Here is a 26,804-nt window from a genome sequence, read left to right on the forward strand (position 1 = left end):
CCATTGAAATTGGACTAATTCCAGTTTTCTTTCACAGAGTGAAGGACTACAGCAAGACAACAGGTACCAGAAGAAACTGGACTTCAAGCAGTATGCTTGAAATTCACTATGCTCTAATGCAACTCAGAATACCAATACATCGCATGGTAGACCTTAAAAAAAAGACTTTAAGGGGGTTTAGATTACAGAAGTCATTTAGAATAAACTCCCACTTACTTTCATGACAGTATATTCCAGTAAAGCCTCTGTCACAGGCACAGGTGAAATTCCCTCCTGGCTGACTGATACACCGTCCATGAGGCCCACAAACATTAGATGAAATGAAACGAATTCCTTCTTGGGTAGTATTGCTGAAGACTTCTATTGTGCAGCTGTCTATTACTATGAATGATAAAATAATGCATCAGACCACAATCTGTATCACCTCTTTTTAGTCACTGAAAGAGCTGTCCAAAAATCAAGACACTCTACCTCCTCAAAAAGGCTGTCACAAGCACTTATCTCTATTTTGTAAGGTTCTAAGACAATAACATGTTTTATTATACTGTTCTCAGGAAGATACTTTTCTGTACACCATCAATACAGTAAGACAAGTATCTGGACAACAGCAGGTACCTTTACAGGAATTGTTCTTGCAATGGTCCTTGAGATGAGAACAATTCTTTCCATCATAGTCATCAGGGCAGGCACAGTAATAATCTCCTCCTAGATCATAGCATTTAGCCCCATTCTGGCAAGGGTTAGGTTCACAGAAATCAATATCCATCTGTAACAGAGATCACAGTTAGCAGCAGCAGCTTCATTTCTGAGGAGTAAATAGCTCTATCTTGCCAGAGACAAAGGAAGCTAATTTACAATAAATCTCATGTTTTAACATTTATGGTTTTTCTACACTGCATTTCATCATGCAGCACAGAGGGAAACTTCAGGTTACTTCAGCCAATCCTGATATAGAGGACTTCTGATACTGTGATACAGATACCTCTTCCTTGCAGGAGGCCGAATAAACACAACAACTTAGCAAAGAATGAGACAAGGTGTATATCATGATCACTGTGGAATACTATCAGTCCCTTTTCTATCCCTTATAACCACAGACTAGAGTGCTATAATAAGCTAAATAGCAGTGCACTTAAGAGTCTTGCAGAGGCAAGTTAAGAAGCACAGAACCTTACAGAACTTTATTATCTAGAGCATTAGCCTCCAGTCCAGCACTGAATTTTACTTTTTTTTTTTAAATAATTATGTAGCTAAAGAGGGGGAAAAAATAAAAGCTAATCAGAACAGAAGGAATCTCAGTAATCTAAGCATTTAATTTACCAGAACATGTACAATTCCAGCTGCAAGAGAGATTTCAGCAAGCTATTCTCATACAAAACATATGAGGTAGACTACAGAAAACAGTTAAAGTCCAAGAAAGACTCCTCAGATCTCTTCTATCAGATGTTCCCATTTGTTTCCTTCCATTAGTTTAAATTTCCCCTTCCCAATGCAAGTTCAGTAGCTGGGACTTTAGCATCTGGAATGAATGGTAGATATTTCCTGCAACACATACGGCAAGCAGCCAATTTTCCCTCTATTATTCAAACAGACTTGCTGAAACTTTAATTACATATTACAGCATGAACCATCCAGGAGCAGAGCACTCAAGATACAATTCTTGAGAATTCTTAAGAACTTAATCCATGAAAACTACTGTATTAATGTAGCCACTGCACTCACCTCACAGAAGACCCCTGAGAAGCCCTGTGCACACAGGCAAGCAAATCCATTCACCAGGTCTTTGCAGCGGCCTCCATTTTGGCATGGATTGCTTTCACACTCATTTATCTCTATCTCACAATTTTTGCCCGTGAAACCACGAGGGCATATGCAATGGTAATCATTCACTTCATCCTTCAAGGAAAGGAGAAGAACAGAACTGTAGGAAGGCTTGTTTATTTGATAAAACTCATACAAAATTCTTCAAGCCATTTTTATACTCTAGCTTTGTGAACAGGAATAGCACCACAAAATCATTTTAAGATTTCACAAACAGAATCTGCACAAGAAAAACTAAGATTTTTTTACATATCTTAGCTTGCAGTCTCATTTAGCCAACTAACAGAACTACAGAACCTGTAACTAGTTAAAACAGTTTATTTTCAACATGGTATAATAACTGACAAGAGTTACCTTACAAGTACCTCCATGTTGACATTGTCCATGACAGTCATTAATATCTATGGATAAAATACACAAAGTATTAGGATTTATAGAAGACTACGCTCTAGAATACATGTCTAGAACAAAAAGACAGAGCAAAGGACTTCCATTTTCAAGATGTTTGAAAGGGAAGCAAGGCTGCTTGAAATCTTCAGATGTTCTTATTTTAAAGAATTTGGAACTCAACGACAGAAATTAAATAGCATCATCTAATTTCACATTTAAACTTTCAGGTAAAATCATTCAACCAATATATGACAGTCAGAATCAGGGACACGGTCTTGCTCTAGGGAGATATATTAGGAGTTACTTAAGTTGATTTTAAAACACCCATTACATTTCTAAATTTTCAAATGCTGATTTCAACTTACTTTGCTAGAAGTTAAGAAAGTCCTGCAGCAAATTTTTTTTTCTTATAAAAGTATCTACACTATTATTGATTATTAAAGCTTTAAGAAAAGAGTAAAACATCCTGTGGTCAAAATATATACTAAAGAAATACTAACTGATATGACAATTTACTCCTTTCCATCCTGGAATGCAGTCACAGTAATATCCACCAATGAGATTTTTGCAAGAGTAAGCATTAACACAAGGTTTCCCCTCACACTCATTAGCATCTGTGAAAGAAGATAAAAGAAAGAAGAGAATAAAGAACAAACCCAGAAACAGATTACCACAGCACCAAGCGAAGTACCCATGCAATCCAAGCATCAGAAGCTTGTCTTACACAAATTGGTAGGGCAATAAAAACCATTTACATACAACAGGTTTTCAAAGCACGCTGATCTACAATAGCACATGCATGTTATCTTACTTCTCCCATTTGCTAAAATTCAAAAAGGGTAACATGTTAGTTAGGGCAAGCCCCTTTCTTGCCTTCATAGGATAAGTCACTTTCTGCCACCATTAATTAGGAGCTACCATCACCAGTGCTGTATTTTGAGACAGAGCAGTTACTGGGCATTCTAGAAGAACTATTTAAATAAACTTAAGCTGGCACGCTCACAGTCACAAGTTCACTTGAATCATCTATTTAAAAACTGAGCTAAAATACCAATAGCAATACACAGCTTCAGTTCTTATTCAGTACTCATACTTGAGAATCCTTTTCACTGGCTTTCCAAGATAGAGAATGTAATTACTTACCAAGCTGACATGTTGCTCCAATCCACTGCTGTGGACATATACACTCAAATGAGTTAATATGATCAATACAGGTCCCTCCTTGAGCACAAGGGTTAGATGCGCATTCGTCAATATCTGTGAAGTCAGAGTGTGCCTTCCATTACAAGGTTTAAAAACCTGAGTTTTTTTAAGGTTACTTTGCAAGGAGAAGGCAGTGTTGGCATATAACAGCTTACAAAGCAGCTTACCATTCTAACCTATTTTTTTTCTACTTAGATTTCTCTCACATTTTTGAGATTGGGGAAGAGGAACTCTGCAGTTTTATACCCACAAACTGAGAAGAACTGATCCGTCAACTTACACATCGCAATCCTAACACAGGCTGAACCAATATTTTTCAAATACAGCTGCTGTTGGAAAACATAAGTCTTTCAAAATCAGAGAATGTGCAAATCAAACCCAGATATCCACTAGGATGTTACATATCCCTACAAAAGATGTCAACTGCCTCCTCTGCCATCCAAACCAAAGATTTCAATTCTTAACTGAGACATCTATTCTTCCAACTACTTTACAGGAGAATCTTTCATGTTTGTTTCTTAAAGTGATTTCACTTTATTTTTACTTCAGTTTGGCTAAATAGCTTAAAATTCTCCCAGAAACAACCTTTGTTCATAGTTATCGTTAAAAGCTCTGTAGGTAATGTGATCTAGTTTTCTTTTGACTACTTGTAAATCTAAAACTGCATCACATACACATTGATTTTCACACACCACAGGCCACGCAGTACCATTAATCTTCTCAGTTTCCCAAAACGAAGCTGTTATGTAATGCCAGGTAAAGCAAAATGACTACTTCTAAATTCCATATCCGCTGAGCATGATTATTAGTTGTTTTTGCTTTTTTAAAGTCTTCCAGCCCAAGAGGTCAGCCATCAGTAAAAGCATACCCACCAATAGCACATGTTGGTCCACTCCACCCTGATGGGCAGTGACACTTGAAGCTTGATGAAATTTCATGACAAGTCCCACCATTAGCACAGGGATTAGATACACAAGCGTGCTCCGCTGGAAGAAAGAGGGAAACATTCTTGCTAAATACTCTTCCAATATCAAATGAAGAAAACTCACATACTTAGAAAGCATGTTTTGATTAAAAATGACTACAAAAACCGCATCGTGTTTTGTAACATTAAAGGCTTAAGGGTAGACAGGCCATCATATCTCTACAAACAGAAGCTGAAGTTTCCCATTAATATACTGCTTCAGCCCCACACTTTCACCTCCAGACTGCTCCAGCTTTTTTTTTTAAAAACTTTCAGTGACACAAAGCAGGTGAGATGTACGCAGACATCTGAAAACCACTAACAGCTTAAGTATCAAAGGTCTGTTTAGCTTCATTCTAATACTGTTCCTTGGAAACAGCAACGAACAGAGCTACTTGCAATTATAGGCAGCACTGCCTGGTGTCATTCCATGTAGGGTTGTAACACTTGCAGGAGCTGCAAAGTAACAATCACTTGAGATACCTCCTCTCTCAGAAGCCAAGGCAGCTCTGAGAAAGAGAAAAGCAATCCCTTTACGAGACAAAGGGAATGCTGCTAGCATTTTTATTTTGGGACTTCTCCTTCAGGTAAGTTACCTAGCTTGTAGAATCAATTTGCTTTGTCTTGGAAGCTTTGTTTGTTTATGAGCTGTTCTAGGCACTAATACATATCTTCTGCTAATAATCAGTCTAGAACTGACAAATATATTTCCTACTTTATTCCACCTCCTCATTCAGAGAACCAAGCTCATAGAATGGTTTGGGTCAGAAGGAACCTTTGAAGACCACCTAGTTCCAATCCCCAGCTACAGGCAGGGACACTTCCCTCTAGACCAGGCTGCTCACAGTCCCATCCAGCCTGGCCTTGAACACCTTCAGGAAGGGGGCACCCACAGCCTCACTGAGCAATCTGTTCCAGAGTCCCACCACCCTCACAGTAAAGAATTTCTTCTTAATATCTAGTCTAAATCTACTCTTCCAGTTTAATGCCATTTCTCCTTGTTGCTTTACTACAACTTTCAAGGCAAGCTAGGAATGTTTCATCCATTTTTCCAAAAATTCACAGTATATTCTGATAATATCATCATCACACAGCAGTTTAAAGAAGTAAAAATAAAACATACATCCTGATAAACATGAAAGCATTCTGATGAAAATACAATTTAATGAACTCAAGGCCCAAAACATGTTAAGAGGGAGAAAAAGTGAGTTCTTCCTATCTACACCTGCAAATAAGGCTAACTAGACTAGAGCACAGCTCTGCTTAAAACCATTTCAGGTTACACATGCAATATCCAGAAGTACCAATTTCACAGTTCTTTCCAGAGTAGCCATCTGGGCAAGCACAGCGATATTCGTCTGGTTCAGTATTCATACAGGTTCCACCATTCAGGCAGGGATGATGATTTCCACAGTAATTCAAATCTGGACAGAGAAAAATGCTGATCAGTAGGAAATAATTCCAATATTACTCTTTTATTCTCTAGTCAGACAAAGATGCATTTCTGGCTGGAACATTTTCATCCATATCATCCCCATATTCCATTAGCTAGGCTTTCAGCTCACTGTTACCCACAAAACAGGAAAGGATGAACAAAAGAACTGGACGAGTTAGAGGAGGCAGGATCATTCCAAGACTTTTGTCTTAAGCTTCCTATACTTACAATGTTTAGTTACCACCTGCCATGAAAGGATTAGAGACAGAAATACTCTGTTGTACACTACCAGGAAAAAAAGTTGTTAATGAATTATCAGTTAATCATGCAGCTTTACTTATTTTTCCTGTAAATTAATGTTAAGTACCTTTGTTACAGAGCAGGCCACCCCAGTTGGTTTCACAATTACACTGCCATGGTTCATTACAGCTCCCATGAGCACAGCCTGGGTAGCGGACACACTCATCACAGTATTGTCCTTGCCAACCATAATGACACCTAAGATGTAAGTTCACACGTTAAAAGTTAGCAACATGATGCTTAATGATCAGCATTACAGGTATTTTGTATGCTACACTTACCATTCTCAAGAACAAGGATAGCTGTTCAATGTGCAACAGATAACAGTTTTATTTCTGCCATTTAGAAGGCACATGCTAGTCTTGTTGAACATCTTTCCTGAGCTCACCTTGCTCAACCCCATTACACACAATGGCAACAAGCTAAGCACTGTGTTATGACAGTCATATGCACATAAGGATTCCCATCATCACAAAGTCATCTCACACCACAATAAAAGTGATTGATGTATGAAGTGATAATGATACTTTTTGAAAAGCAGAATGCTTTCAGGAGATGAGCTACTTTGTTTTCAGTTTTCTCAAGAGTTAAAGAATTTTTACTTCTATTATATCTTTAACAACATTCACAAAAACGGTACTCTTTGGTAAAAGGAGAACAGAAACAAAAGCCATTAGTAATTCATTTAAGTAGTTTATATTTTATCACAAGATTTCTTCAGAGACAACTGTCTTTAGAATACATCATCTGTAATGTGCCCAAAGTTATGCTAACAAGGTAATATTTATGCTACAGGACAAGTATTAAAGGCATTAGCCTCTGCTTTTGTTTTTTTAAAGTGCATTTAACGTACATTCTAATCAAACAGAATTAGTAAGCTTACTCTGTTAGGCGGAAAACATTTGTCTGTTCTTGAGTATTTCTTACAGACCATTTAAGAGCCATATTACCAACAAAGATGCATAAAATCACATTGAATGGGGTCTAGGCAAAGGCAGGCCAGAGAAGACCTGAGCTCCAACAGCTGGGGGGGAGGAGGGAACACAGGAAAACTGCACTTCTGTTTTTAAATCTATTACCTGTCTACTACTAGAATATTTTGAATACCATTACAGAAACCTTAACTCTTCCGGGTGTCAGAAAAGATGAGGAAAAAACTGGTTCCTTGGGAATCAATTCATTTCCACCATTTAAGTGAGCATTATTGATCCCCAGAGGAATAGACCAGGTTATGTTGGCAGTAGGCATTTTATACTTGTGTACATAGACGGAAAGAATTCTGATGCAGATCTTCACAAGGCAGCTGTTTTCTTACAAAGCTCCAGAACTACTTTGAATTCTCAGCCTCAGCATCCCCTCTCAGTTCAAAGCCTCAGAGCTGCAGGATCCATACATGTCAGCCTCAGTTGTTTGAGTAGTCCAACGGCCTTCAACAACCTTTTTTTTTTTTAATTAAGGTGAGGCTGTCAGAAGAACATGCCCAGAGAACACGCATACTTCAGAAGCGGTTTGCTTTTGCTGTATTAGCAGTAAGAGGAAACAAATACTGTTCCTGCTAAATTTGATCTTTTCCTTCCTTCTCGGGGACAGAAAAAGCTTTACAGAAGCTGATAATAAACAATAAAAAACACTAACTCACTTTACTGGCCCTGGCCCAAGCCAGCATCCATGCCAAACCTGGCACTGCTGCCAGTGATTCACCATGACTATCCCAGCCCAAGCCAGCTCCCCACCCACATACAACGAGCATTTTCAAGGGCTGTAAGTCTGCATCACAACACAGACACCACAGTAAATCTGTTTTCCATACCTAAATAGAGACCAAGTTTCTTTAACATTGCACTGATAATTAAGTGTGAAAAGAAAAACACTGCCGCCTTCCTAGAACTTGAAAGCATTTTAAGCACCTACCTGAATTTGTAGGTATGCTCAACTCTGCATTAAGACGAGTTTAACAGAAAAGGATTGTTGCTTTTTTATTATATTCAACACAAACTTTACTGTTAAACGAACCGCCAAGCTGGAGGGAAACAACTTCTACAGGCTAAGGGCAGCCCAATCAAAGGAACACAGTGTTTACAAGTCAAAAGGTTACTATGTGGTAAACTGATCAGCCTGCACTTTACAAGGAAGAGTAAATTAGGATTTCCTCTTAAACAGGAAGTCTGGTCGCATCCTACATTAGCAGGTGCTAGGACAGCTTTAATCCCACTTCCTTCTGAAATGATAACGTTTAATAGATCTCAGCTCACTAAGAGCAAGATATGATCGATAAAGCGAAAACAAGTTAGAAATGGGCACATTGCAATTTGAAGATTAAAGAAAATCAAGTCAAATTAAGGGGAAAAAGCTCAAAAGACAGAGGAGCAACATCTGTAAGAACAGAATTCCTTTTCAAATAATGACCGCTTTTGGAAGCAAAGGAAAAGTGTCAGTGCTGCTAGCAGTGGGTTGAAATTTCTTCCTTCCCATCTCCCTACTGAGGATAGCTAGGAAGTTTCTGCAAACCTAAGTTTTTCACATGTGAATAAATAAGAAAGCCAAATTTAGAGAATTAATAAAGACTCCCATTGTTCAATGGACAAAAGAAAATTCTTACTGGAATCAAGATTCTACTTCCTTTGTCCTTCCCCTCTGCTGACTTCATATCAGCTCTAACTCCTCTTTACAACCAACCGCAAAACAAAATCAGAGATGGCTTAATCTCAGTCTTTGCTGGGTTATTAGCAGTACAAAAGAAGCTACCATAAATAGATCGTTACAGTTTAGTAACTTCCTGATGGAAGGCTGAAACTCAGGCATCTGCTCCCAGACCAAAGCCTCTCTGCAGTTTAGGATTAAAACAAAGAATGCAAAAGGAATAGAAGAACAATTGCTGGTCGTTTCAGAACTGAGAATTTGTAGAAAAGACCCTGATAACTCTACAGACATGCTTCACAGCTTTCATTTTTCTTAAATGAGAGTCTGGGTCAGAGTCAATAGAAAACGAGAATTTAAGTACAAGGCCAGGGCAGAGGAGGTGGCAGGAGTTAACATTAGCAAAACTCTGAGATAACTTCTCAGTTTTGTGACTAAAGAAACTACAACCATACAAGAAAAGAAACTGTTCTCAAAGACAAGCAGATAAAACCACAGTAATTCAACTCAGTGTATACTCAGAATAAGCAAGTGAGTCTTCAAGCAGCTAAATTCCAGGATAAAGATCTTCTACAGTGTATTCAAAGCCACAAATTCATTAAGAAACTCCACAGAAGAACCCACCATCATGCAGAATTTGATGATACAGAAATACTCAGAGAAGGGGAAAGAAATAGCTTTTTTCAATAGTTCCAGCTCTGTGAAGTGGAAGTTGTTCTTAGAGAACTATGCTTTTCCTCTATTCTTCTGGAATAGTTCTAAACAAGAAAAAAAGTTGACAGTAGTCCTTGTTTTCCCTGAGCATGTTTGCAGTAACCATACAATTAAATCTAGATTAAAATGGAGCATTCTTAAATCAGACATCACAGAGGTGTTCAAAAGATTCCATACTGTCACAAGTAAACTACCATGAACTTTATCTGGACCTACTTTGGGTGGATTGCAGGACTAGATGACTATGGAGATCTTTCCATTCCCCATGATTTTATGATAATATTCCAAAAGCAGCAAAAGAAGTGATGTGGAAAGGTGAGGAGATGTACTCAGACCCTAACAGTCTGAAAAAACATAGTCCCTCAGTAGTTGGTATGATTGATTGAAAAGGAAGAAGTCTGTCATGCACCAGAAGTTACAGCTCTCTATGGACCACTTTATTCATTCAGCTGTTTTATGCCACCTTCTCACATGGTTTACTCTCCCGCTTCAAACGCTCCTAGTTATTTGCAGATCTTAAACTGTCAGTGCAAAGTTCATTGAGAAGTGGCATATTGCAAGCTTAGAGTTGACTTAAGTTTCTCTCCTGTTCTGCACCTATCCACTGAAGTTTGTGCAACTAATGTTTACAAACATCTAAACAGCAAAAATCAACAGCACTAAGAAAATAAAAACTATGTATGAAGTTTAGGTTAAAGCATGGAGCCCCGAAACAAAGAAACAAGGAGGACATTCCCCAGAGCAATAGGTGTTTCTAATTATCATCTTCCTGCTATCTTGTACATTCTATGAATGTAGGAAGAAAGATCAGTGTGATCAGAGATATACACAACTATTTTTTTTTGAAGCAGGATTTTTGGAGGGAGCTTCTCCCACTCAGATTTCAATTAGAAAGCGTGGCCAAAATACTGAACACAGGAAAGCAAAGCAGTGACATTAAGAACAGAAGCAAAATTCATCATTCAGAGGTTGGGGGGAAAACAACCTTCTTAAATAGAAAACCACCGAATTTTCTGATGACGTGAACAGGATGGTGTTACACAGACAAGAACAATGGCTTTATAGTAGCTATTTACTTAAAATAACTATAAGAAAGCCTGTTAAATCCTTCACAAGATTGTTGCATAGCAGGGAGCAATATGGTCTTAATTGATCCTACAATTCTTGGCATTCAAATTCAGAATTATGGGCAGTATGGTATCCACTAAGAACTGCTGAAGTCACAAACGCATTCTCTACCTTCCTGCCTTTGTAACAGGCATGACAGTCAGTTTTGTCAATAAGATGCTCATCAGTGTACTCAAAACCTTCAATTACTCCTCTACTTCTCTCAATCCTACAGCTCTTACTATACCAAACTACACAAAGCTTTCCTACAAACCTGTTTCTCCTACAATAAAGCTACTGAAAGTTAACATCCATGCTCCAGTGCCTTATTTTTGTGAAGATGATAGAGGGGATGGTTCAACACGGTTTACAGAACATAAGGGTTGCTTGTAGTAAGTGGTTCTCAGGGTGCAATTACAGATCAAGAACATGCTTTCTCAGAGAACTGCCTGATCTTTCCTGCTGGTGTGCTGGTTCACATCAGAGCTGTTTTGGAACAAAGGGACAGGATTAGTTTAACCTAAAAAGAAGGTAACATAAGACAAAGATATCAGGAGCACACCTAATGCCTTCCAGCTGCAAACAGACATTCAGGCCACAGGAACAAACCAGAGTTAAAAGCAACACTGAGAACTTGATATCCATGGTAAAAACACTTCAACACTACATCTTTTGATCTAATGTTCTAATCTGTCTGTACTACCTACTAAGGTAGACACGTTAAGATGCTACATTTTTATTTCCTGCACTTCCTCACATTCTCCTGGGAATTACTACTCATTAGGATACATTCCATGCTTTTTTGTGTGTGTGAAGTAACACCTGCATTTCCCAGGACTTGGCCTATGCTCCACCAAAATTCCACAGAGATGCAGTCAAATACAAGCTGAGCAGCATTAAGAGATTTTGATCCCTTTTTGCTTTGGAATAGAAATTCAAGCAAAGGTAAAAGGAGAGAGACTTCCAAAAGTACTATCATCCTGGCAGAACTACTACTCTGAAAGAGTGGTCAGGCAGTGGAATGGGCTGCCCAGGGAGGTGGAGGAGTCACTAAGCCTGGGGGTGTTCAAGGAACACTTGGATTGTGTTGAAGAATATGGTTGGACTGGATGATCTTGTAGGTCTTTTCCAACCTTGGTGTTTCTGTGATTCTGTAACTATGACAATGTAAACCAGACAAAGCATAACTGAACTTCTGTCAGACCCAAACCACTCCAGATCATAAGGCAGTGAAAGATTAAGCTGTTAAGCAATCTACTGGCAGCTTAAGAATGGTACCAAAGAGTCAGCAGTTTTAATCAAAGAAGGAGATTGTCATTTGTGGCTTCTTTGTGTTCGCCTTGATAACTTCTTAAGGTGACTGAGCCTAACCCGCTTATAAGCCATTAGATAAAACAACTCTTCTCTAGATGGTTTAGTGGTATATAATGAAGCAACTCAAATGATGCAAACAAAAAGCATCCACTGTTCTGGCTCAACAACACTTTCTTTGACAGTCCTTCCTAATACTGTGGTCTGGTAAAGTCAATCCATTACCAAGATCACTTGGTCTACCACTAAGGAGTCCAGCAAACACTGAACGTGGATATGGATAAAAAGAAGAGATATGGACTAAAAAAAAAAAACAACAAGAATGCCAACATTTTCCCCATCTTAGCACAATTCAATTAAGTTGCTTTCCTCAAGAGTGTCATTTTGTAATGAATATTGAACATTACTTCTGAACTGTCTTCTAAGAAAAACCTACCACCCAGACTCAGGGATACCATAAAAATAACTTCTTACATCAAGGTGTCTTGAAGTTTGCTATTTATTTTTCATTTCTTTGGAAAAAATGCAAGAAAATAGCAAACTTAACAGAAGAAGCATCTGTATTTGCTCGCTGATGAGATTCAGCTTCAGCTAGCAATTTGTAAGTTATGAGCAGCTGAATGACTGCAGACTACAGCAAAGACTTGGTTTTGCAAGAACATTTAATCCAAGAACAGCCCTAAATTACTCTGGAAAGTATCAAAGCACAGGGGATGAATTCAGAGTCACTGTTTAAGTTACCTGCATGTTCATGCAAGTTGAAGATGGAAACTCTTTTCCATCTCTATTTATAAATACCATTGCACACGTTGGCAACGAAGTAGCAACTGGCACCAGTAGATTTCCATGCATCTCACACCCATGTTTTTCTCACATTTTCATTTTCCTTTTGAATTAAAAAAGGACATTGTTTTCACCTGTTAAATGACAGCAGCAACTGTCCAAAGACCAGGAAAAAGGAATCTAGATTATAATTCAATAGCACCAGATTTTTTTTTTTTTTTTTAAGTAACAACTTCCTTTGTACTGCTGAAGATAAAGGTCACATCTCCAAGCCTTATTTTTAGTTCAGCACTGTTTTTCTATAGAAAGGATTATTCATTTGGATTAGAAGGTCCACTTCTAACATGCTTGGTAACCATTATGGAACACAAACTAGAGATATCTGCATGACTGAGCTCAAACAAGTCACTTTCAGAGAACTGAGAGCCTTTTGCAATAGTAGAAATAGTGGCCATACACAGAATAGACTAATTTTCGTCAACTTGCTGATCAACTATCACTTGAGTAGACAGGTATGAAGAATTAAGACAAACTGCATTCAATCCATCCAGAACATTAAGCCCCCTATTCCTTCCTCCTGTACACTTTTCAGAAATCCATCTAAAGTAGTGATATTTCTGATCAGAGTCCTTCAGTAGCCTCAGTGTTACTTTGGCAAGGTTTGTTAAGGTGGGCAGAATGGAAGGGGCACCTAGATGCATCTTCATGTCCTTGACACGATGTGCAGGAAGGCTTTGTTCATGACACAAATTACTGACAGACACCTTTAAAAAAAAAGGTATCCTAAGAACCCGTACCTCATCTTCAGTGGCTCTGTATTCCCTCCTCAAAGTATTCCTCCCACTCTCCAATTTCTGTCCCTCCCAATACAGGGAGAGTTACAGAGAAATGAAAGCTCACAATGAAAGTAACTAAACTCCTTTCCTCCCAGGGTTTCATATTTGCCTTAGGCTGATTGCTTTCATCATTATTCAAAGACTCTTGCATTCCAAAAGCAAACATTCACAGGCTCCTAGGGCACTCTCTGGATAGATAAATAACTCAAGAAACCTTTAGATGAAGCAGAATTCAGCAGAATAGGTCCCACGGTTCTTGAAAGGCTCAAGAATAGGAATATCTCTTGCTCAGTAAAGATCAACAGCAACAAGAATACACACAAGACACATCACCAGGAAAATTTCTAACAAGATCCTAAAAACCATTAAAAATATTTTCAAAGGAAATCAGGGATTAGATAAACATCTGCCTCAAAAAATCATCTTAGGGAAATTTTTAGTTCTTCAGAAGTAAAACTTCATATGCACAGCACCACACTGTACTTCATATACTGAACTAGTGCAGAATTTTCAGTCAGATTTGAGAACTACAACACAATCTTCTACAAGACAGGAACATCTGAAAAAGTTAAGGCAGCATGAAACTAAGATGCAATTATTTAAGATTTTCTGTTATGTGCCATACTCTACTGTCAAACTTCCAGCTCTCCAGCAGTGGGACTATTCACATATCTGTTCCCAGAGCTCACTCACAGCACTTCAAAGCCAGCAGAGCTAGGCTACTGCATCTTTCTTCTGCCACTTCTGTGATGGCCATACTATTTGCTAGTAGGATCTGCTGGTAGGAGGATGAAGCAGAATTGCCTTAAACTGTTGGAGCTTGACTCAAATAGTATTTGCTTGCTCCCAGGTATTCAGACAGCCAGTTGTTTCACCCACCCCAAGCAAAAATATTCTATATAGCTTAAAACCAATCACAAATATAGGAAAGAACTTAAAGGATCACATTTGCAAGTAGACGGGTTTCATTTCTTCAACAGTCAGCATACAAGCAGGACCTGTTTCCCCCAACACACCACACTGAATGCATGAACTTGAATAAGAACAATCCACTCTCAAAGTCTGCTTAATCACAAAATAAAAATATTTCAAGCTGCTATTTCATATCTAGGGACCAAGAATATTCACACAGGGTAGAATATTTAGGTTGAGGTTGCTACTGTTATCATCATTACTATCAAAAAAGCTTCTCTGAGGAAAAGCCTTATGTGCTCATGATATATACCCATTCAGTATTCTAGTACAGTGAACATTTCCTATTCCTACCAGTCACTCTTAAGTTTCCCTTCTTATTTAAGGAGAGAAAACAGTACATAGAGATGGAAGATCCTCAGGACTCGTTTAAAAAAAAGAGGATATTTCTTATTTGATAAACGCATAGTTCAGGGTTACATGAGGCAAAAAATATTCCATCCTATACACAAGCACATCGTAGGACTGCAAAAGTCTGCTTACTATCTAATGACATCTATGCATTTGTTCAGATCTTCCTTTTTAAAGTAAGCCCTCGCAAAGTAGTAACATACACAAGAATCACTAGAAATATTAGTACTCAAAATATTCAAGCATGCAGACTTACTTGCATTCCCCAGGTACACTGCAACCCCCATGGAGCAAGTTACATCCTTGTTTACATACAGCTGCAAATAAAAAAGTAAGAGATTAGACTTCAGTTTGAGCAGCTAGACATCCCCAGTACAGCAGCAGTCTCAACTGTTCAGCTACGGGTTTTGCATTGCAACCTGTTTGTTGCTCGTGCAAAGCTGACCATCTCTGGGCATGTTCTAGTAGTCCTTGCTTCTGGTGAGAGACTCCACAAGACAACACTACTGCAATTGTTTGTGAAAAATAACTCAGGGTAACTCATCAAGAAAGTTGATAGCAAACTAAACAAGTATGCAGTGCCAGTACTGAAATATTTATCAGATAAGCGTACTTGTATTTTTTTTAAACCAATTAGACTGATGTTATACCATAAGATACACAAGCCCTTGACTAAGCCCTGAAAATGGTTTTTCCTCTCATTAATAGCTTTTTACTGAAGAGGAAAACGAACAAAACAAAAACAAAAAGCCTTCAACAGAAAGGGAATATGTCAAGTTATTTCAGCACTAATTATTCACTGAGAGACTAGAGGCAAAACACGAAGAGATTTGATAGCAGTTTAGCAGTGCATTAAAGAAGATGACTATACTTGAATTTCTGTTCACATTAAGAGCTATCAGAAAGCTTTCAGCTTTGCATACATTAAATTTTAAAGTTCTTAAATCCTGAAAGCGTTACAGGGGATTTTTAAAGGATTAGAAGCCTACAGTATTACTGTTAGATTATTGTTTAATAAAATCTCGTGTTTATAGACAGTGCATCATATTCCTTTGAAGAAACATTCCCTCTGAATAAGGCCAATAAGAGAGAATATACTTCATTGCTTTGAAATCTGAATTTCTTGTGCATCCCCTGTAACATGCACCATGAAGAGTGTACCCTGTCCTAGGCTTCACTCTAGAGGAAGAATTTTTTGTTGTTTGAAAACCATTTTTCAAACTTATTTCAAGATGAAACAACAGGCAAGAGTTGTTACACTTTGACAACATTTATGCAAAGGATAAAGCTGTATCAGTTAAAATTAACAGGCTGCAGCACTGAGACTATAGAAATCCCTACAGCAGTTTAGTTCTGTTTGTATAATTGAAAATGAAGTAAGCATAGTACCTTGTTTACATTCTTCTCCCATCCAACCTTCCATGCAGGCTTTGTTTCCATTTTGATCACATGTATAGTGACCAACAAAGTCATCTCGAGGGCCACAAAATTTATTGCACAGAGCACTGTAGTAGTTTTCATCACACTTCACCCTTATTTGTACTTCAAAATTGGCAACAGGACCATTGAACTGTAGTGTCTTCCATCGATCTTCTGGGTTGATCATACCTGCATGTGCCACTCGTTCTATTAATAAGTCTTCACCTGTTTTTTTAAAAAAAAGCAGTAAATTCAACAGGTGATATTCTGATAGCATATGAACATGTAATCAAATGTATTTAGCTAGTAAGAGAAAACCTAGTGAAGAAATTGTTAAGTGATAAAAATCTACTGTGAATTTTCCTTTGCCTTGCAAACTTCATTACAGGAAGGCCAATTTTAAGAAGTGTCCTAAAGGAAATATTAAAAAAACCCTGGAACATAATCCTTAGGAAATAGCTTATTTTTCAAGGCAGCCAAACATACCACACCCACATGCTGACAACCAGCAGTTATCTTAATCTGAGGCTCTTTTTGCTTCCTTTTTTACTTATAACATCACAAAATATGCCTAATCTAGTAGCCGATGTACTCGTGTAACAGTTCCCTGTATAAAATTGATTTTAAAAATAAAACAAGACAGTACACCCCTACAGTACACAGTACCCCCTTGATACGCTGCAGATTTACTAAGTAATGGTAAATGCTCTGGTAGGCTTTCATGCTACACATCAGTCAGGTTATTTCCATTTCCTCATTTTCTATACAAAGGGCAAAGCATCTAGCAAGAATTTCACAGAATATTCTGTCCAGTTGATATTTAGCTCTTTGAGAAAACAGACAGGAACAAAGGACCATCAAGAGAGACTGTCAAGAGAGACTGTTCTCTACTCTGCATCCTGCTTATCCTTATCCTTTGTGGAACTACAGATAATTATGACCACTGCTGCAATACACACAAGCATCCTGCACTGCTCTCAGAGAAAGCAGCAGCACTGCCACTTCCAGCCTCAGCTCACTGAGACGAAACGTGCATAAAATACTTAGCAGTCTCACAGGACAGGGGGATTTTATAGTACAAGATTATGGAACTGCAATTCTAATTAAAAAAAAGAATATTTTGAAGGATAAAAAAAGCAAAATAGCTAATTTTGATACAGAGACCTCAGTAGTAGGAGCTGAGGGGCAGTTACAGTGAGCACAATGCAAGCACAGTGAGGGTAAGCACAGGCAGTGAGTGACCTCAGTGATAACAGCTTTTGAATGAGAACTCTCCAGCCTCTATCCCAATCTGATAACATCCACTGCAAGTTTTTCTAGGTAACCCTGCAGGCTGCAGCTGGTACTCCAAGCACTAATTAGGGCAAGGGAAGGGTACACAAGGTCCACTTGTGTACATCAATTTCATACCCACTTACAAAACAGCTGTAATATTGCTAGCTCAGAACTCGCTTTCTTTTTTAAAAAGATTCTTTATAATGCATATAAAAAGAAGTGGAGAACCAAGAGCCTGCACACAAGAAGAGACTGCAACATTACTGAGAAAGTCTAAGCATCATAAAATAAAACAGGCCAAGCCACTTGCAAGCAATATTGAAACCCATTACTTTCAGCAAGTGCACTCTACATACATAACACTCACTAATCTAACAGGCTTAGGAAATAAACCAAGTCCCAAGGAAGTTGCTGACAGCACAGAAGTAGCCTATGCATCTGTTACCAAAGTTGCACTTCCCCCCAGCATGAGAATTCAAGTGACAACTTTTCAGTTACTAAAGGAAAGCTGCAGTAGTAATGGGCACTGCACACACTGTTCCTTAACATTTTTTTCAAGTTTGCTTCTCTAACACAAATCTTTCCTCTTAGAAAGTATATTGAAACAAAAAGTAAAAGCTATGTTTGATTAAGCACTGAATGGTTCTCCAATTAAGTCAAAGCTACCTACAGGCTACTATTCATGCTTGTCAGGACTAGTCTGTATAAAGCATTTCAGTGTGTCTCTGTATAGGGCATGAAATCAGTTGCAGTTCTTTAACTCTCTAATTCCTACAAGTGAAGTCCTCTGCCATCCAGCAGCATATATGATATCAGCGGTAGAGCAGACAAGAAACCCACAAGCTAGAGGAAGCTGCCCGCCTTCTGTCTGTGCCTGAATCATCCTACTAGCCACTTTTAAAAGCCTGATGATTAGATTCTAGATTCAATATCCTTCCGTAATCTCATTCTCTAATGACTATTGATCTGAAGACCTTGACAAAAAATGCAAAGTCACTTGATGGCCAAGGAACAGGAACAACAAGTATGTATTACAGACCTATGTTCCAGTTAGCAGCAACACAGGCTCATTAAAATGGCTGCAACAGCTCCTGCTATACACTCCAAAAATCACCCTGAACCACAAAGGCACACAGAAAATCAGCTCCAAGCCATCTAGTTTCTAACATTAGATTCATAATTACCACAGTGAGCATGAGAATAAAAGATTCTGCTTTTCTCCAGATTTAATACTCATCCCAAATGAATACATTTCCCAAAGCTATCACACAACCACTGGGAAACATGTTTGTCAAGGTTTCTCCCTCCTCCTCAACAATGCTTAAGCGATTCTGAAGATATTTTATCACAGTTGTGAAATGTAAGGAGACAGGTTTATGAGACAGGTTTGCTCCCTGCATTTGGTTTACCATAAAATTCAGCTTAAGCTACCCACCCCCCTCCACCGCCAACACACACAGCATGTTTAGCCCTTGGTAAAGGTAACAGGCCACATAACTGAATTTGATTACTGGTTAAAGGGCAGCACACAGTACTCTAACCTCCTGATCATACACCTCAGAGGAAATAGGCTTCTTTTCTTTGACTGAAAAAGTTTTCTAGAAGCATCTCTAGAAAAGCAGACAGCAAAACCAAAACTTACATGAAAGGCATTGATGACTCAAAATTCCCTCCAATTACCACTCCCAAAGCACTCAGTTTAAGAGAAATCCTTATCTGAAGCTATATTTAAGAGCCTCACTCTAGCACAATAACTGTTAGCAGCAGCCATACACTCACAAGCCACTTCCAAGGCAACACAAATGCTGCTGGCAGCTGTTTGCAAAGAGACAAACACAGCTACTACAAACTCCATGCCTAAGTGAACAGGCAGCGCCCATCTCAAGACCTTCAGCCTCTTTCAAGCAATCACATTAAAGCTGCAAGGGCAGATCAGTCTTTTATAGACTAAGATGAAAGAGGAAGGCAATCACTGCATCCCCACAGTAGACAAGTACTCAAATGGAAAGTTACTTCACAGTGAAGATGCCAGCCTGCTTCGTAATGGCAGCAGTGGGTGAGGCACTGCCAAGACCTCTGCTATATAACTACAAGTCTGCCAAGTTAAATGACTTACCTGGAAAGTAGCAAGCACCACTGTGACAGATGACAGAGAGCAGGCCCTTCACATTGACTCTGTATCTAGGCCAGTTTCCTCTCCCCCTCCTCCACACTCCCAAAGCAAACAAGCAGTAACACTACACTGCCACAAGCTCCCTCCATGACTCCGTGCAGTTCTGCCAATGCTGCTGCACAGAGGAGGAAAGCACAGGAGCAGTTTGCAAATCCATGTTTTTAAACCCCTTTTAATGGTTTGCACTTTATGATGAATATCAGGAAATAAGTTTACTGATAGACTTTTTCCTTGAGATGGGTATTTCATAGATCTGCTATGAGCAGTCTCAGCTTGCTTTTCATGAGCACAAAAAAAAAAAGAATGAGATGCCAGCACATACAGGGAGGGAAGCGTAACTGTTCTGAAACCTTCAAAGTTGTCCACCAGAACACGTTTCTTTGTTAAATACCTATTCAAAAGTCCAAATGCAAGCACTTTAACTGTCAGCCTATGCTAATACCCTCTTATGGGAAAATACAACCTGACTTTGGAACCATTCATCAGTCCTTAAAGAGACTAGCAAACATTTTAAGCCTCCTTACAGAAGACACAACATGAACCACAGATCAGCTCAGCATTCAGTATACAATAGGGAGTTCAGCCTTCCATAGATAGTCTCTTCATGGCTCTAGGATGCTACTGTCTCTTCTCTGGTGAAGATGCTCCATTGCTTTTCTACTTCCATGCAAGTGCATTCTGATTCATCTGAACAGTGTTCCAGTAGGTTTTCCCTTGTAAATCTGACCAGGCTGCTTCTTAGAGAGAAAATCTCACAGAATTGGTGAACAGACTAGTGAAACACTCAACCTCACAACACTTACTTAGCTAGACCTCTGTCAAATTACAGACCTACAAAAATTTACATGAGCCTCACTAAGCTCCAGATGCAGCACACGTTAATAGCACTTTTCTGGCAACCTACATAAAAGGCTACTTCACCTTTCATTAGCAGTTTCTCAGAGACCTAAACTGTAATTTGAGATTGACTTATTATTCACAGAAGCCTTTTTTGGAAGGAGAATTTCAACTGAAACTGCAAAGACATCATACATTGTTATTCTGAAGCTGAGGCAAAAAACTGACATCAGCGGAAGGATACAAGGTAAAAAATAAAATCAACATTAAAGTACATATGCATCTCCTTTTCTGCAGAATAGCCTTTTCATGTTCACCCCCCCTCCATACCATCTGAGTTCATAAACCATCTAGAATTTGGGAATGGATATTCCCATATGCACTGTACTAGCTGCCTTAGGCAAGTTATTCCCAAGTTGGAAGCTCTTGAACCTAATGAACTTCTTGGTTTACTCTGCTCAGCACAAGATCTCATTCTGAATACCAGTCCCAGCTTTGGGAACTGCCACTGAAGTAAGCTATGGATCAATAAAGGGTTGCACCAACATGAATTACCAGATATCTGAAGAAAGCATTTATTAGAAAAGATTGAAGCTAGAGAAGACAAGTTGGTTAATTCTAGCAGAGGGAGGATTGAGGAAGAAACTCATAATCACTTTACTCACCAGACACAGTACATTAGGAAAATCCGTAAGTTTGAGAAGTCTGTCAGGGAAATTGAGGGGGACTGATCCCAGTCTTCAAAGAAGGGGACATTGAAATGCTAACACAGCTTTAAAAAGGGGGCAAAACTAGAACGTTATGCCTGATACATCTTAACAGGGATGATCAGTGAAGCAGTTGAGAACAGAATATAGAAAATGACGTATCTTTGCTATCTCCATGTCCAAACACTCTGCTTCTCCTGTGATAGTCCCAGTCAAGATTAAGTAGTTATTAACAACAGGAAGTCTGAAGCTCACTTGCAGCTACATATTATTTTGAGACAAGTTTAAGCCATTACCAATGAGCAGGTTCAATCTGGAATCCTACTTCAGCAATATTACAGCAACCAACACCTTCAAATTATTTTCAAGCATTTAGGCAGTAATCCTGATTTTTTCTTCAAAACAATACCCCTGCTCTGACACTGAGGATTAGTATTTACAGACCAGAAAGAAGGTAGCTTTCAGTACTCGAGAAGAAATCACACCATAATTTACAACACTTTCAAAAACATCCAGAATATTTTCCTTATGGGAAACAAGAACACCTATGTTTATCTGATCACCAGTTACAACAGAAGGCAGTGATGGATGAACTAAGGAGAATTTAAAGAGAGGTTCTACAGTACAGATTGCCTCCCTTAAGGAAAAAAGGGCTTACTAGAACTTTTAGACTGTTTTCAAAATTGAAAATAATGTATTATATTCTCCAGTTACTAGGGTCCATTCCTTTTCTTATCAGCAGTAACTTTTCAGAGATGCTACTATAAGCTTCTCTGCTGTGATTTGCATATACCCTTTACTCAGATTGCATGCTTGCATTCAGATTGATTTGGAATGATGTCTGATGGCAACAACCTACCATTCTCCCCCACTAATCTGTCTACACAGAACACAAAATAAGTGAAAACTGAAAGTTTACATAAATACTCACCAGATTTTGTATCATTATCCCAATCCCATGCTTCTAATATTAGTGTGAACGATCTCTGAAAAGAAATAAGATACCAATTAGATAACAAAAAACACTACTATGTGTCACACACAAAGTGATTTGGAATAAGCAGATATTACTGTAAGAAAGCCAACTGAAAGTAGTTTGAAATTTCACTACTTGTACATCATGTGAAAGTCCTTGAAGGCACCTTCCCAAAAACCTGAAATATAAAGCATTAAAAATTGTGGGGCAAAGCAAGTTAGCAGCAAAACAAAAACATCTTCCCCCACACACCAACAGGCAAGTTATTATTTTTCTCCTCCCACTGCATTTAATTCTTAATTCTCAGCTTTGTTTAGCTACAGAAATCTTTTTAGAAGAATCCCTAAAGGGTTTGAACAAAGTGAAGGGTTCTGAACTTCGGGGAAAAGCTAGGAAATTTAAGACTAACAACTAAGAACCAAAATCAAAGAAATAAAAAGAAAAAAAAAGACACAGTAGTAGACTTTCCCCAGGAAAGAGATGGAAAGTATCACTTCAGACAATTTTAAACCTAAACAGCTTTACCTCACTAAAGCAAGGCTTCAGTAATTCTTCCTCAGTTTTATGACCAACTATGCAGCATAGATGTTGACATTTAGATACTAAGATTATTTAGGAAAAAGTTACCTTACAGATGCAATGTTTATGTGTTTTATGTTTAACAAGAGCAGCTGTGAGGCACTTGAGCTCTGAGAGTTTCCAAATCATCCAAGTTAAAATCAAGTTTCTCACATACATTCAAAACCAGTAACAATAACAGTCACTGCTCCACTGTCCTAAAACCCTCATATGAACCTCTTGGTGATTGGAGGCTAGAGGCAAGCCACACAAAAAAAACTGAAACTCATTAAATCCAGCAGAGCCAAGGGCTGGTGTGTGGAGAACTTATGGACTAAAAGCAATTTATGAACTCATATGGACCTGGGATCAGCCAGCTGAAAAATAAAGAACACTTTAAGAGCATAAGGTAAGAATTCAGCAGTTTTTCCATAGCTGTTTAGGATTTGCGCTGTTTTATCAAAAGATGCACCATCCTTCTGTAGGGCTCTTTGCTAGAGGCCCTCTGCAACCACAAAGGTGATCCTTTTCATAGTGTCCTGAAATGACTGCCTATTCTATCACTTTAACATATAAATCACAAACTATGCACTTTAAAAAATGTTTCTTCTGGACTTTTAGCTTCAGGCATTAGGAATCACTGGAATGCAGAATGTAGCAGTGAATAGTCACAGTGCACTCAAGGAAGCTCAGCAGCAACTATACTGGACAGAGACATGCTGGAGCTACAGCCACCTTTGGAAGAAGACAGCTGAAAGAAGTTGATCAGAAGGGACAATTCCACTTTTTTTTTTTTTAAAGAAATGGTAGTGTAGCATTTCAGTAGCTGCCTGCTTTCACCCCCCCATGTTATATCCCCAACATAGCATTTAGGGCAGCAGGAAAGGATCCTATTGTAGTCTGAAAATACTACTAATTACCTTCTTCAAAATCACTGCCTGAGAAATAAACGTAAAGTGAATAGTATCAGAAAGTAAGAACTACATAGTATTACCCTAATGTTGTCCTCTGGTAGTTTTCATACCCAAAATAAGCAGACTCAAAACTAAAATGTGTTCCAAGTACAATCCTGCAGAGACTTATGCATGACTCAAAGTCCTATATGCACCTCTCCTGTATTTAGCAGCTGATTTCATAACACACCCCTCAGCCTTCCTATGCTCCACTGATTTTTATTAGAAGTACGAAAGTGCTCAAGTGTTTCCAGATGTCCACTTATTCATCTTACGTAAGGGCTGGTCCTTCCTGCTGCAAATCAGCCATTGCATCCAACTGCCCACACAGGCTAAGGCAGTAAAAACCTATGCTGGACTTGAAGCTTTGATCCACTATGCCTTTCCATCATTTTAGCTGAAAACAGACTTCTATCTTCACCTAAAGTATTTGTGGGAAATTGAGTGCCAACCTGCCCAGGAAGGTGTGAATAAAGGGACAGTCCACAGATTCTAAAATGTTCTGCAAGCCATTGGTCCCATGAACCTGAGTTCAAGCACTCCTCTTCCAGCTGGAGATGATCAGCAGTCAGGTGACCATTTATACAAGGCCTAAAAGGAACATATACAATAAAGACACAGCAATATATCCTTCCACATACTGGCATCCTTGATCTCCCCGTCTCCATCTAGGTCACTTACGCACACTCCATTGTTGAGAAAAGTTGAGCATACAGAGCTTCAACATTGTAGGAGGGCTTTTAATCACACTTCAGAGTGTAGATGTTAGTCAAGTCACAGTAAAGAGTACTTTCAGACTAATGCACGTTTACTTGAAAATCAGTTTCAGCCAAGACAGTTCAGCCACCCTCCAAACAGACGTCCCCAAGAGACATAAGAACATATCCAGAAAATCAGCTGATTACAGGGCTATTCTCCCTGCAGAAGAGACAGTAAGGTTACCAACCCAACCTATGATTTGTGGTAGGGCAACAGTTGTTTTGAGGAGCAATTACTGCAACATAACAAGAAAATGAACCCTGCTTCTCCAGCTCAAAAAAAAACTTCTCCCCCCCTTTCTCCCCAGTGCATTGAGTATCACACAAGACCTGGTTTAATTCTTTCAAACTTTCTCTTTAAAACAACAGCTAAAGTATGAAAAGAAGCACTGAATATGCAGCTGATATGCTGCACTGAGAGCTTTCCAGTTACAGCTCAGCTATCAAAACCATTTACTAAGGGAAACCAATATCCACACACTCACCCAATGTTGTAACCCTACTTGATAACCAGAGTTAAGAGCAATAGGCTTAGTAAAGCTACTAGATATTAAAATATTTAACAGCACGTTTAGCTTGAATGGACATTCATTTTGTAAGAGCTCCAGCACTGGCTTGCATTAGCCATATCTGCACACTCCAGTAGAAAGTCCAGCACAGGGTCAGTCAGCATGAGAGGCAAGCAACTCTTTCGTAGTACAAGGCACTGACACAAGCCTATGCTTTTCTTAAGCTGTGCTTACAGAAAGTCACTGAAGAACCCGCATTAATTAAGTAACTGCCCCACAGTTTAAGGTCTACCTGTATATAGAACCTAAACTACTGATGTGATCCCCACTCTTTAGAGTACCAGTAGGGAAAAAAGGCTGTCTTAAAAGTGAAGTCCTCTCCAGGATGTACTGATTTAATTATAAAAGTGTAAAATTCCTACATAAATTCAGCAAAAAATTCTAGTTTTCTAGCAAGTGCCCTAAGAACACTCCAAACTCACAAGTACTTCATACATGATACAGACATTCATTTCTTGTACACTTGTGCACTAATGCTTTGGACTGATTTGACCAGCACCTCACCAGTCAGACTGGAACATTCAAGTTTGTTCCTACACAAAGAAAGCTTTGTGATTGGTATTTGTTGTCCATTTCAACTAGTACAATTTAGAAGACATTTGGCAAACGACCATGGCACAGATTGGAAAGGGATGATGTGGGGTGAGCAGTACTGCACTGAGAGGTTCACCTCCTAGGAAGAATTCAACACTGTGCAGCACTGGTGCTCTCTAAATCGATGCACAGTATGTTGGCGGCTACCAGAGAAGAACATCAGCGCATTTCTGCAGAAGAGCATGGATTTACAAAACAACTATTTCACAGGAGTTAGTTAAATAGACAAGCTAACCCCTTTGGAAAGATATAACTTCAGCCTGTTCTACTATCCTGACAGTGCTGCTTTAGTTGTTTTTTTACCTAGGAAAACAACTTCAAAGCATTATTCTACTGCTTACACTAAACAAAACACTCCCCACACTATCCCAATGACCTCTTCTCTGGGGAGGGGAGGAAAAACAAAACCTGTAATATTGGTTTTGCACTGTTTTTCAAAAACTATTGCCTTGGCATTTGCAAATCAACATTCAAAGATGTTCTTTAGATAGACGTGTCAGACTTCTAATCTGAACAAAAATGACCAATCTTCTGACAGTACTCTCAATTAGGAAGAGAATTTCTATTTTTAAACACAATCTCCCCAAAAGCCACAAAATATTGAGCTGAAAACAACAAGAGTGATACAAAAGTCATCTAACAATTAACGTATTAACTGTATTAACATATTTACTCTAATTTCCTTGATTTCAACTAAAATTTCCAATCAAATACATTTGCCTGTGAGTTTCTATAGACAGACAATACCCCAAGAGATCAGTAACCTGCTACAGATCAGAAAATAAGTACTGCTCCTACACAAATCTGGAGCCCACATTACCTTCCTGTCCAGCAGACTGTTACACTGTAAGCACAGGCTCTCACCACCAATCAGTTCCATTTCCTTTCAAACCTCACTCACAAATAAGCAACTTAACTATTTGAATACTTTAACAGTAAAAATAGATCACAACAGCCTCATACTTAAGTCCTGAGGTTAAAGAAGTTAGGCTAAGCCATCACTAATAGTTCTTCAGATGAAGTTTCTAAATTCTTGATCAGCATGGCCAATTCCCAGATTTTCTTTCTATATAAAGACTTCCTACAGGAGTGAAGCAAGCATAGTAAAAACAAAGGGAAAAAAAATTGGCAGCCCTTTTTTTCCTCTCTTTAAATTACCCG

General features: G+C 38.7%; 1 protein-coding gene across 1 annotated transcript in view; it reads right to left on the reverse strand.

Moving 5' to 3' along the window:
• The window catches only part of JAG2 (jagged canonical Notch ligand 2), a 39,791-nt gene extending 15,401 nt beyond the window's left edge, over positions 1-24,390 (reverse strand). The window contains exons 1-13 of the mRNA XM_031553792.1: positions 24,364-24,390; positions 22,167-22,260; positions 16,214-16,468; positions 15,081-15,141; positions 6,181-6,311; positions 5,683-5,802; positions 4,287-4,400; positions 3,355-3,468; positions 2,712-2,825; positions 2,176-2,222; positions 1,723-1,896; positions 616-766; positions 217-381 (exon numbers count right to left, since the gene is read on the reverse strand). Of these exons, the coding sequence (XP_031409652.1) occupies positions 217-381; positions 616-766; positions 1,723-1,896; positions 2,176-2,222; positions 2,712-2,825; positions 3,355-3,468; positions 4,287-4,400; positions 5,683-5,802; positions 6,181-6,311; positions 15,081-15,141; positions 16,214-16,468; positions 22,167-22,260; positions 24,364-24,390 (1,567 nt within the window). The remainder of the gene's footprint in view (positions 1-216; positions 382-615; positions 767-1,722; positions 1,897-2,175; positions 2,223-2,711; positions 2,826-3,354; positions 3,469-4,286; positions 4,401-5,682; positions 5,803-6,180; positions 6,312-15,080; positions 15,142-16,213; positions 16,469-22,166; positions 22,261-24,363) is intronic.
• Positions 24,391-26,804: the final 2,414 nt, after the last annotated feature.

Source organism: Meleagris gallopavo, chromosome 5, assembly GCF_000146605.3.
Source record: "Meleagris gallopavo isolate NT-WF06-2002-E0010 breed Aviagen turkey brand Nicholas breeding stock chromosome 5, Turkey_5.1, whole genome shotgun sequence".
NCBI lineage: Eukaryota > Metazoa > Chordata > Aves > Galliformes > Phasianidae > Meleagris > Meleagris gallopavo.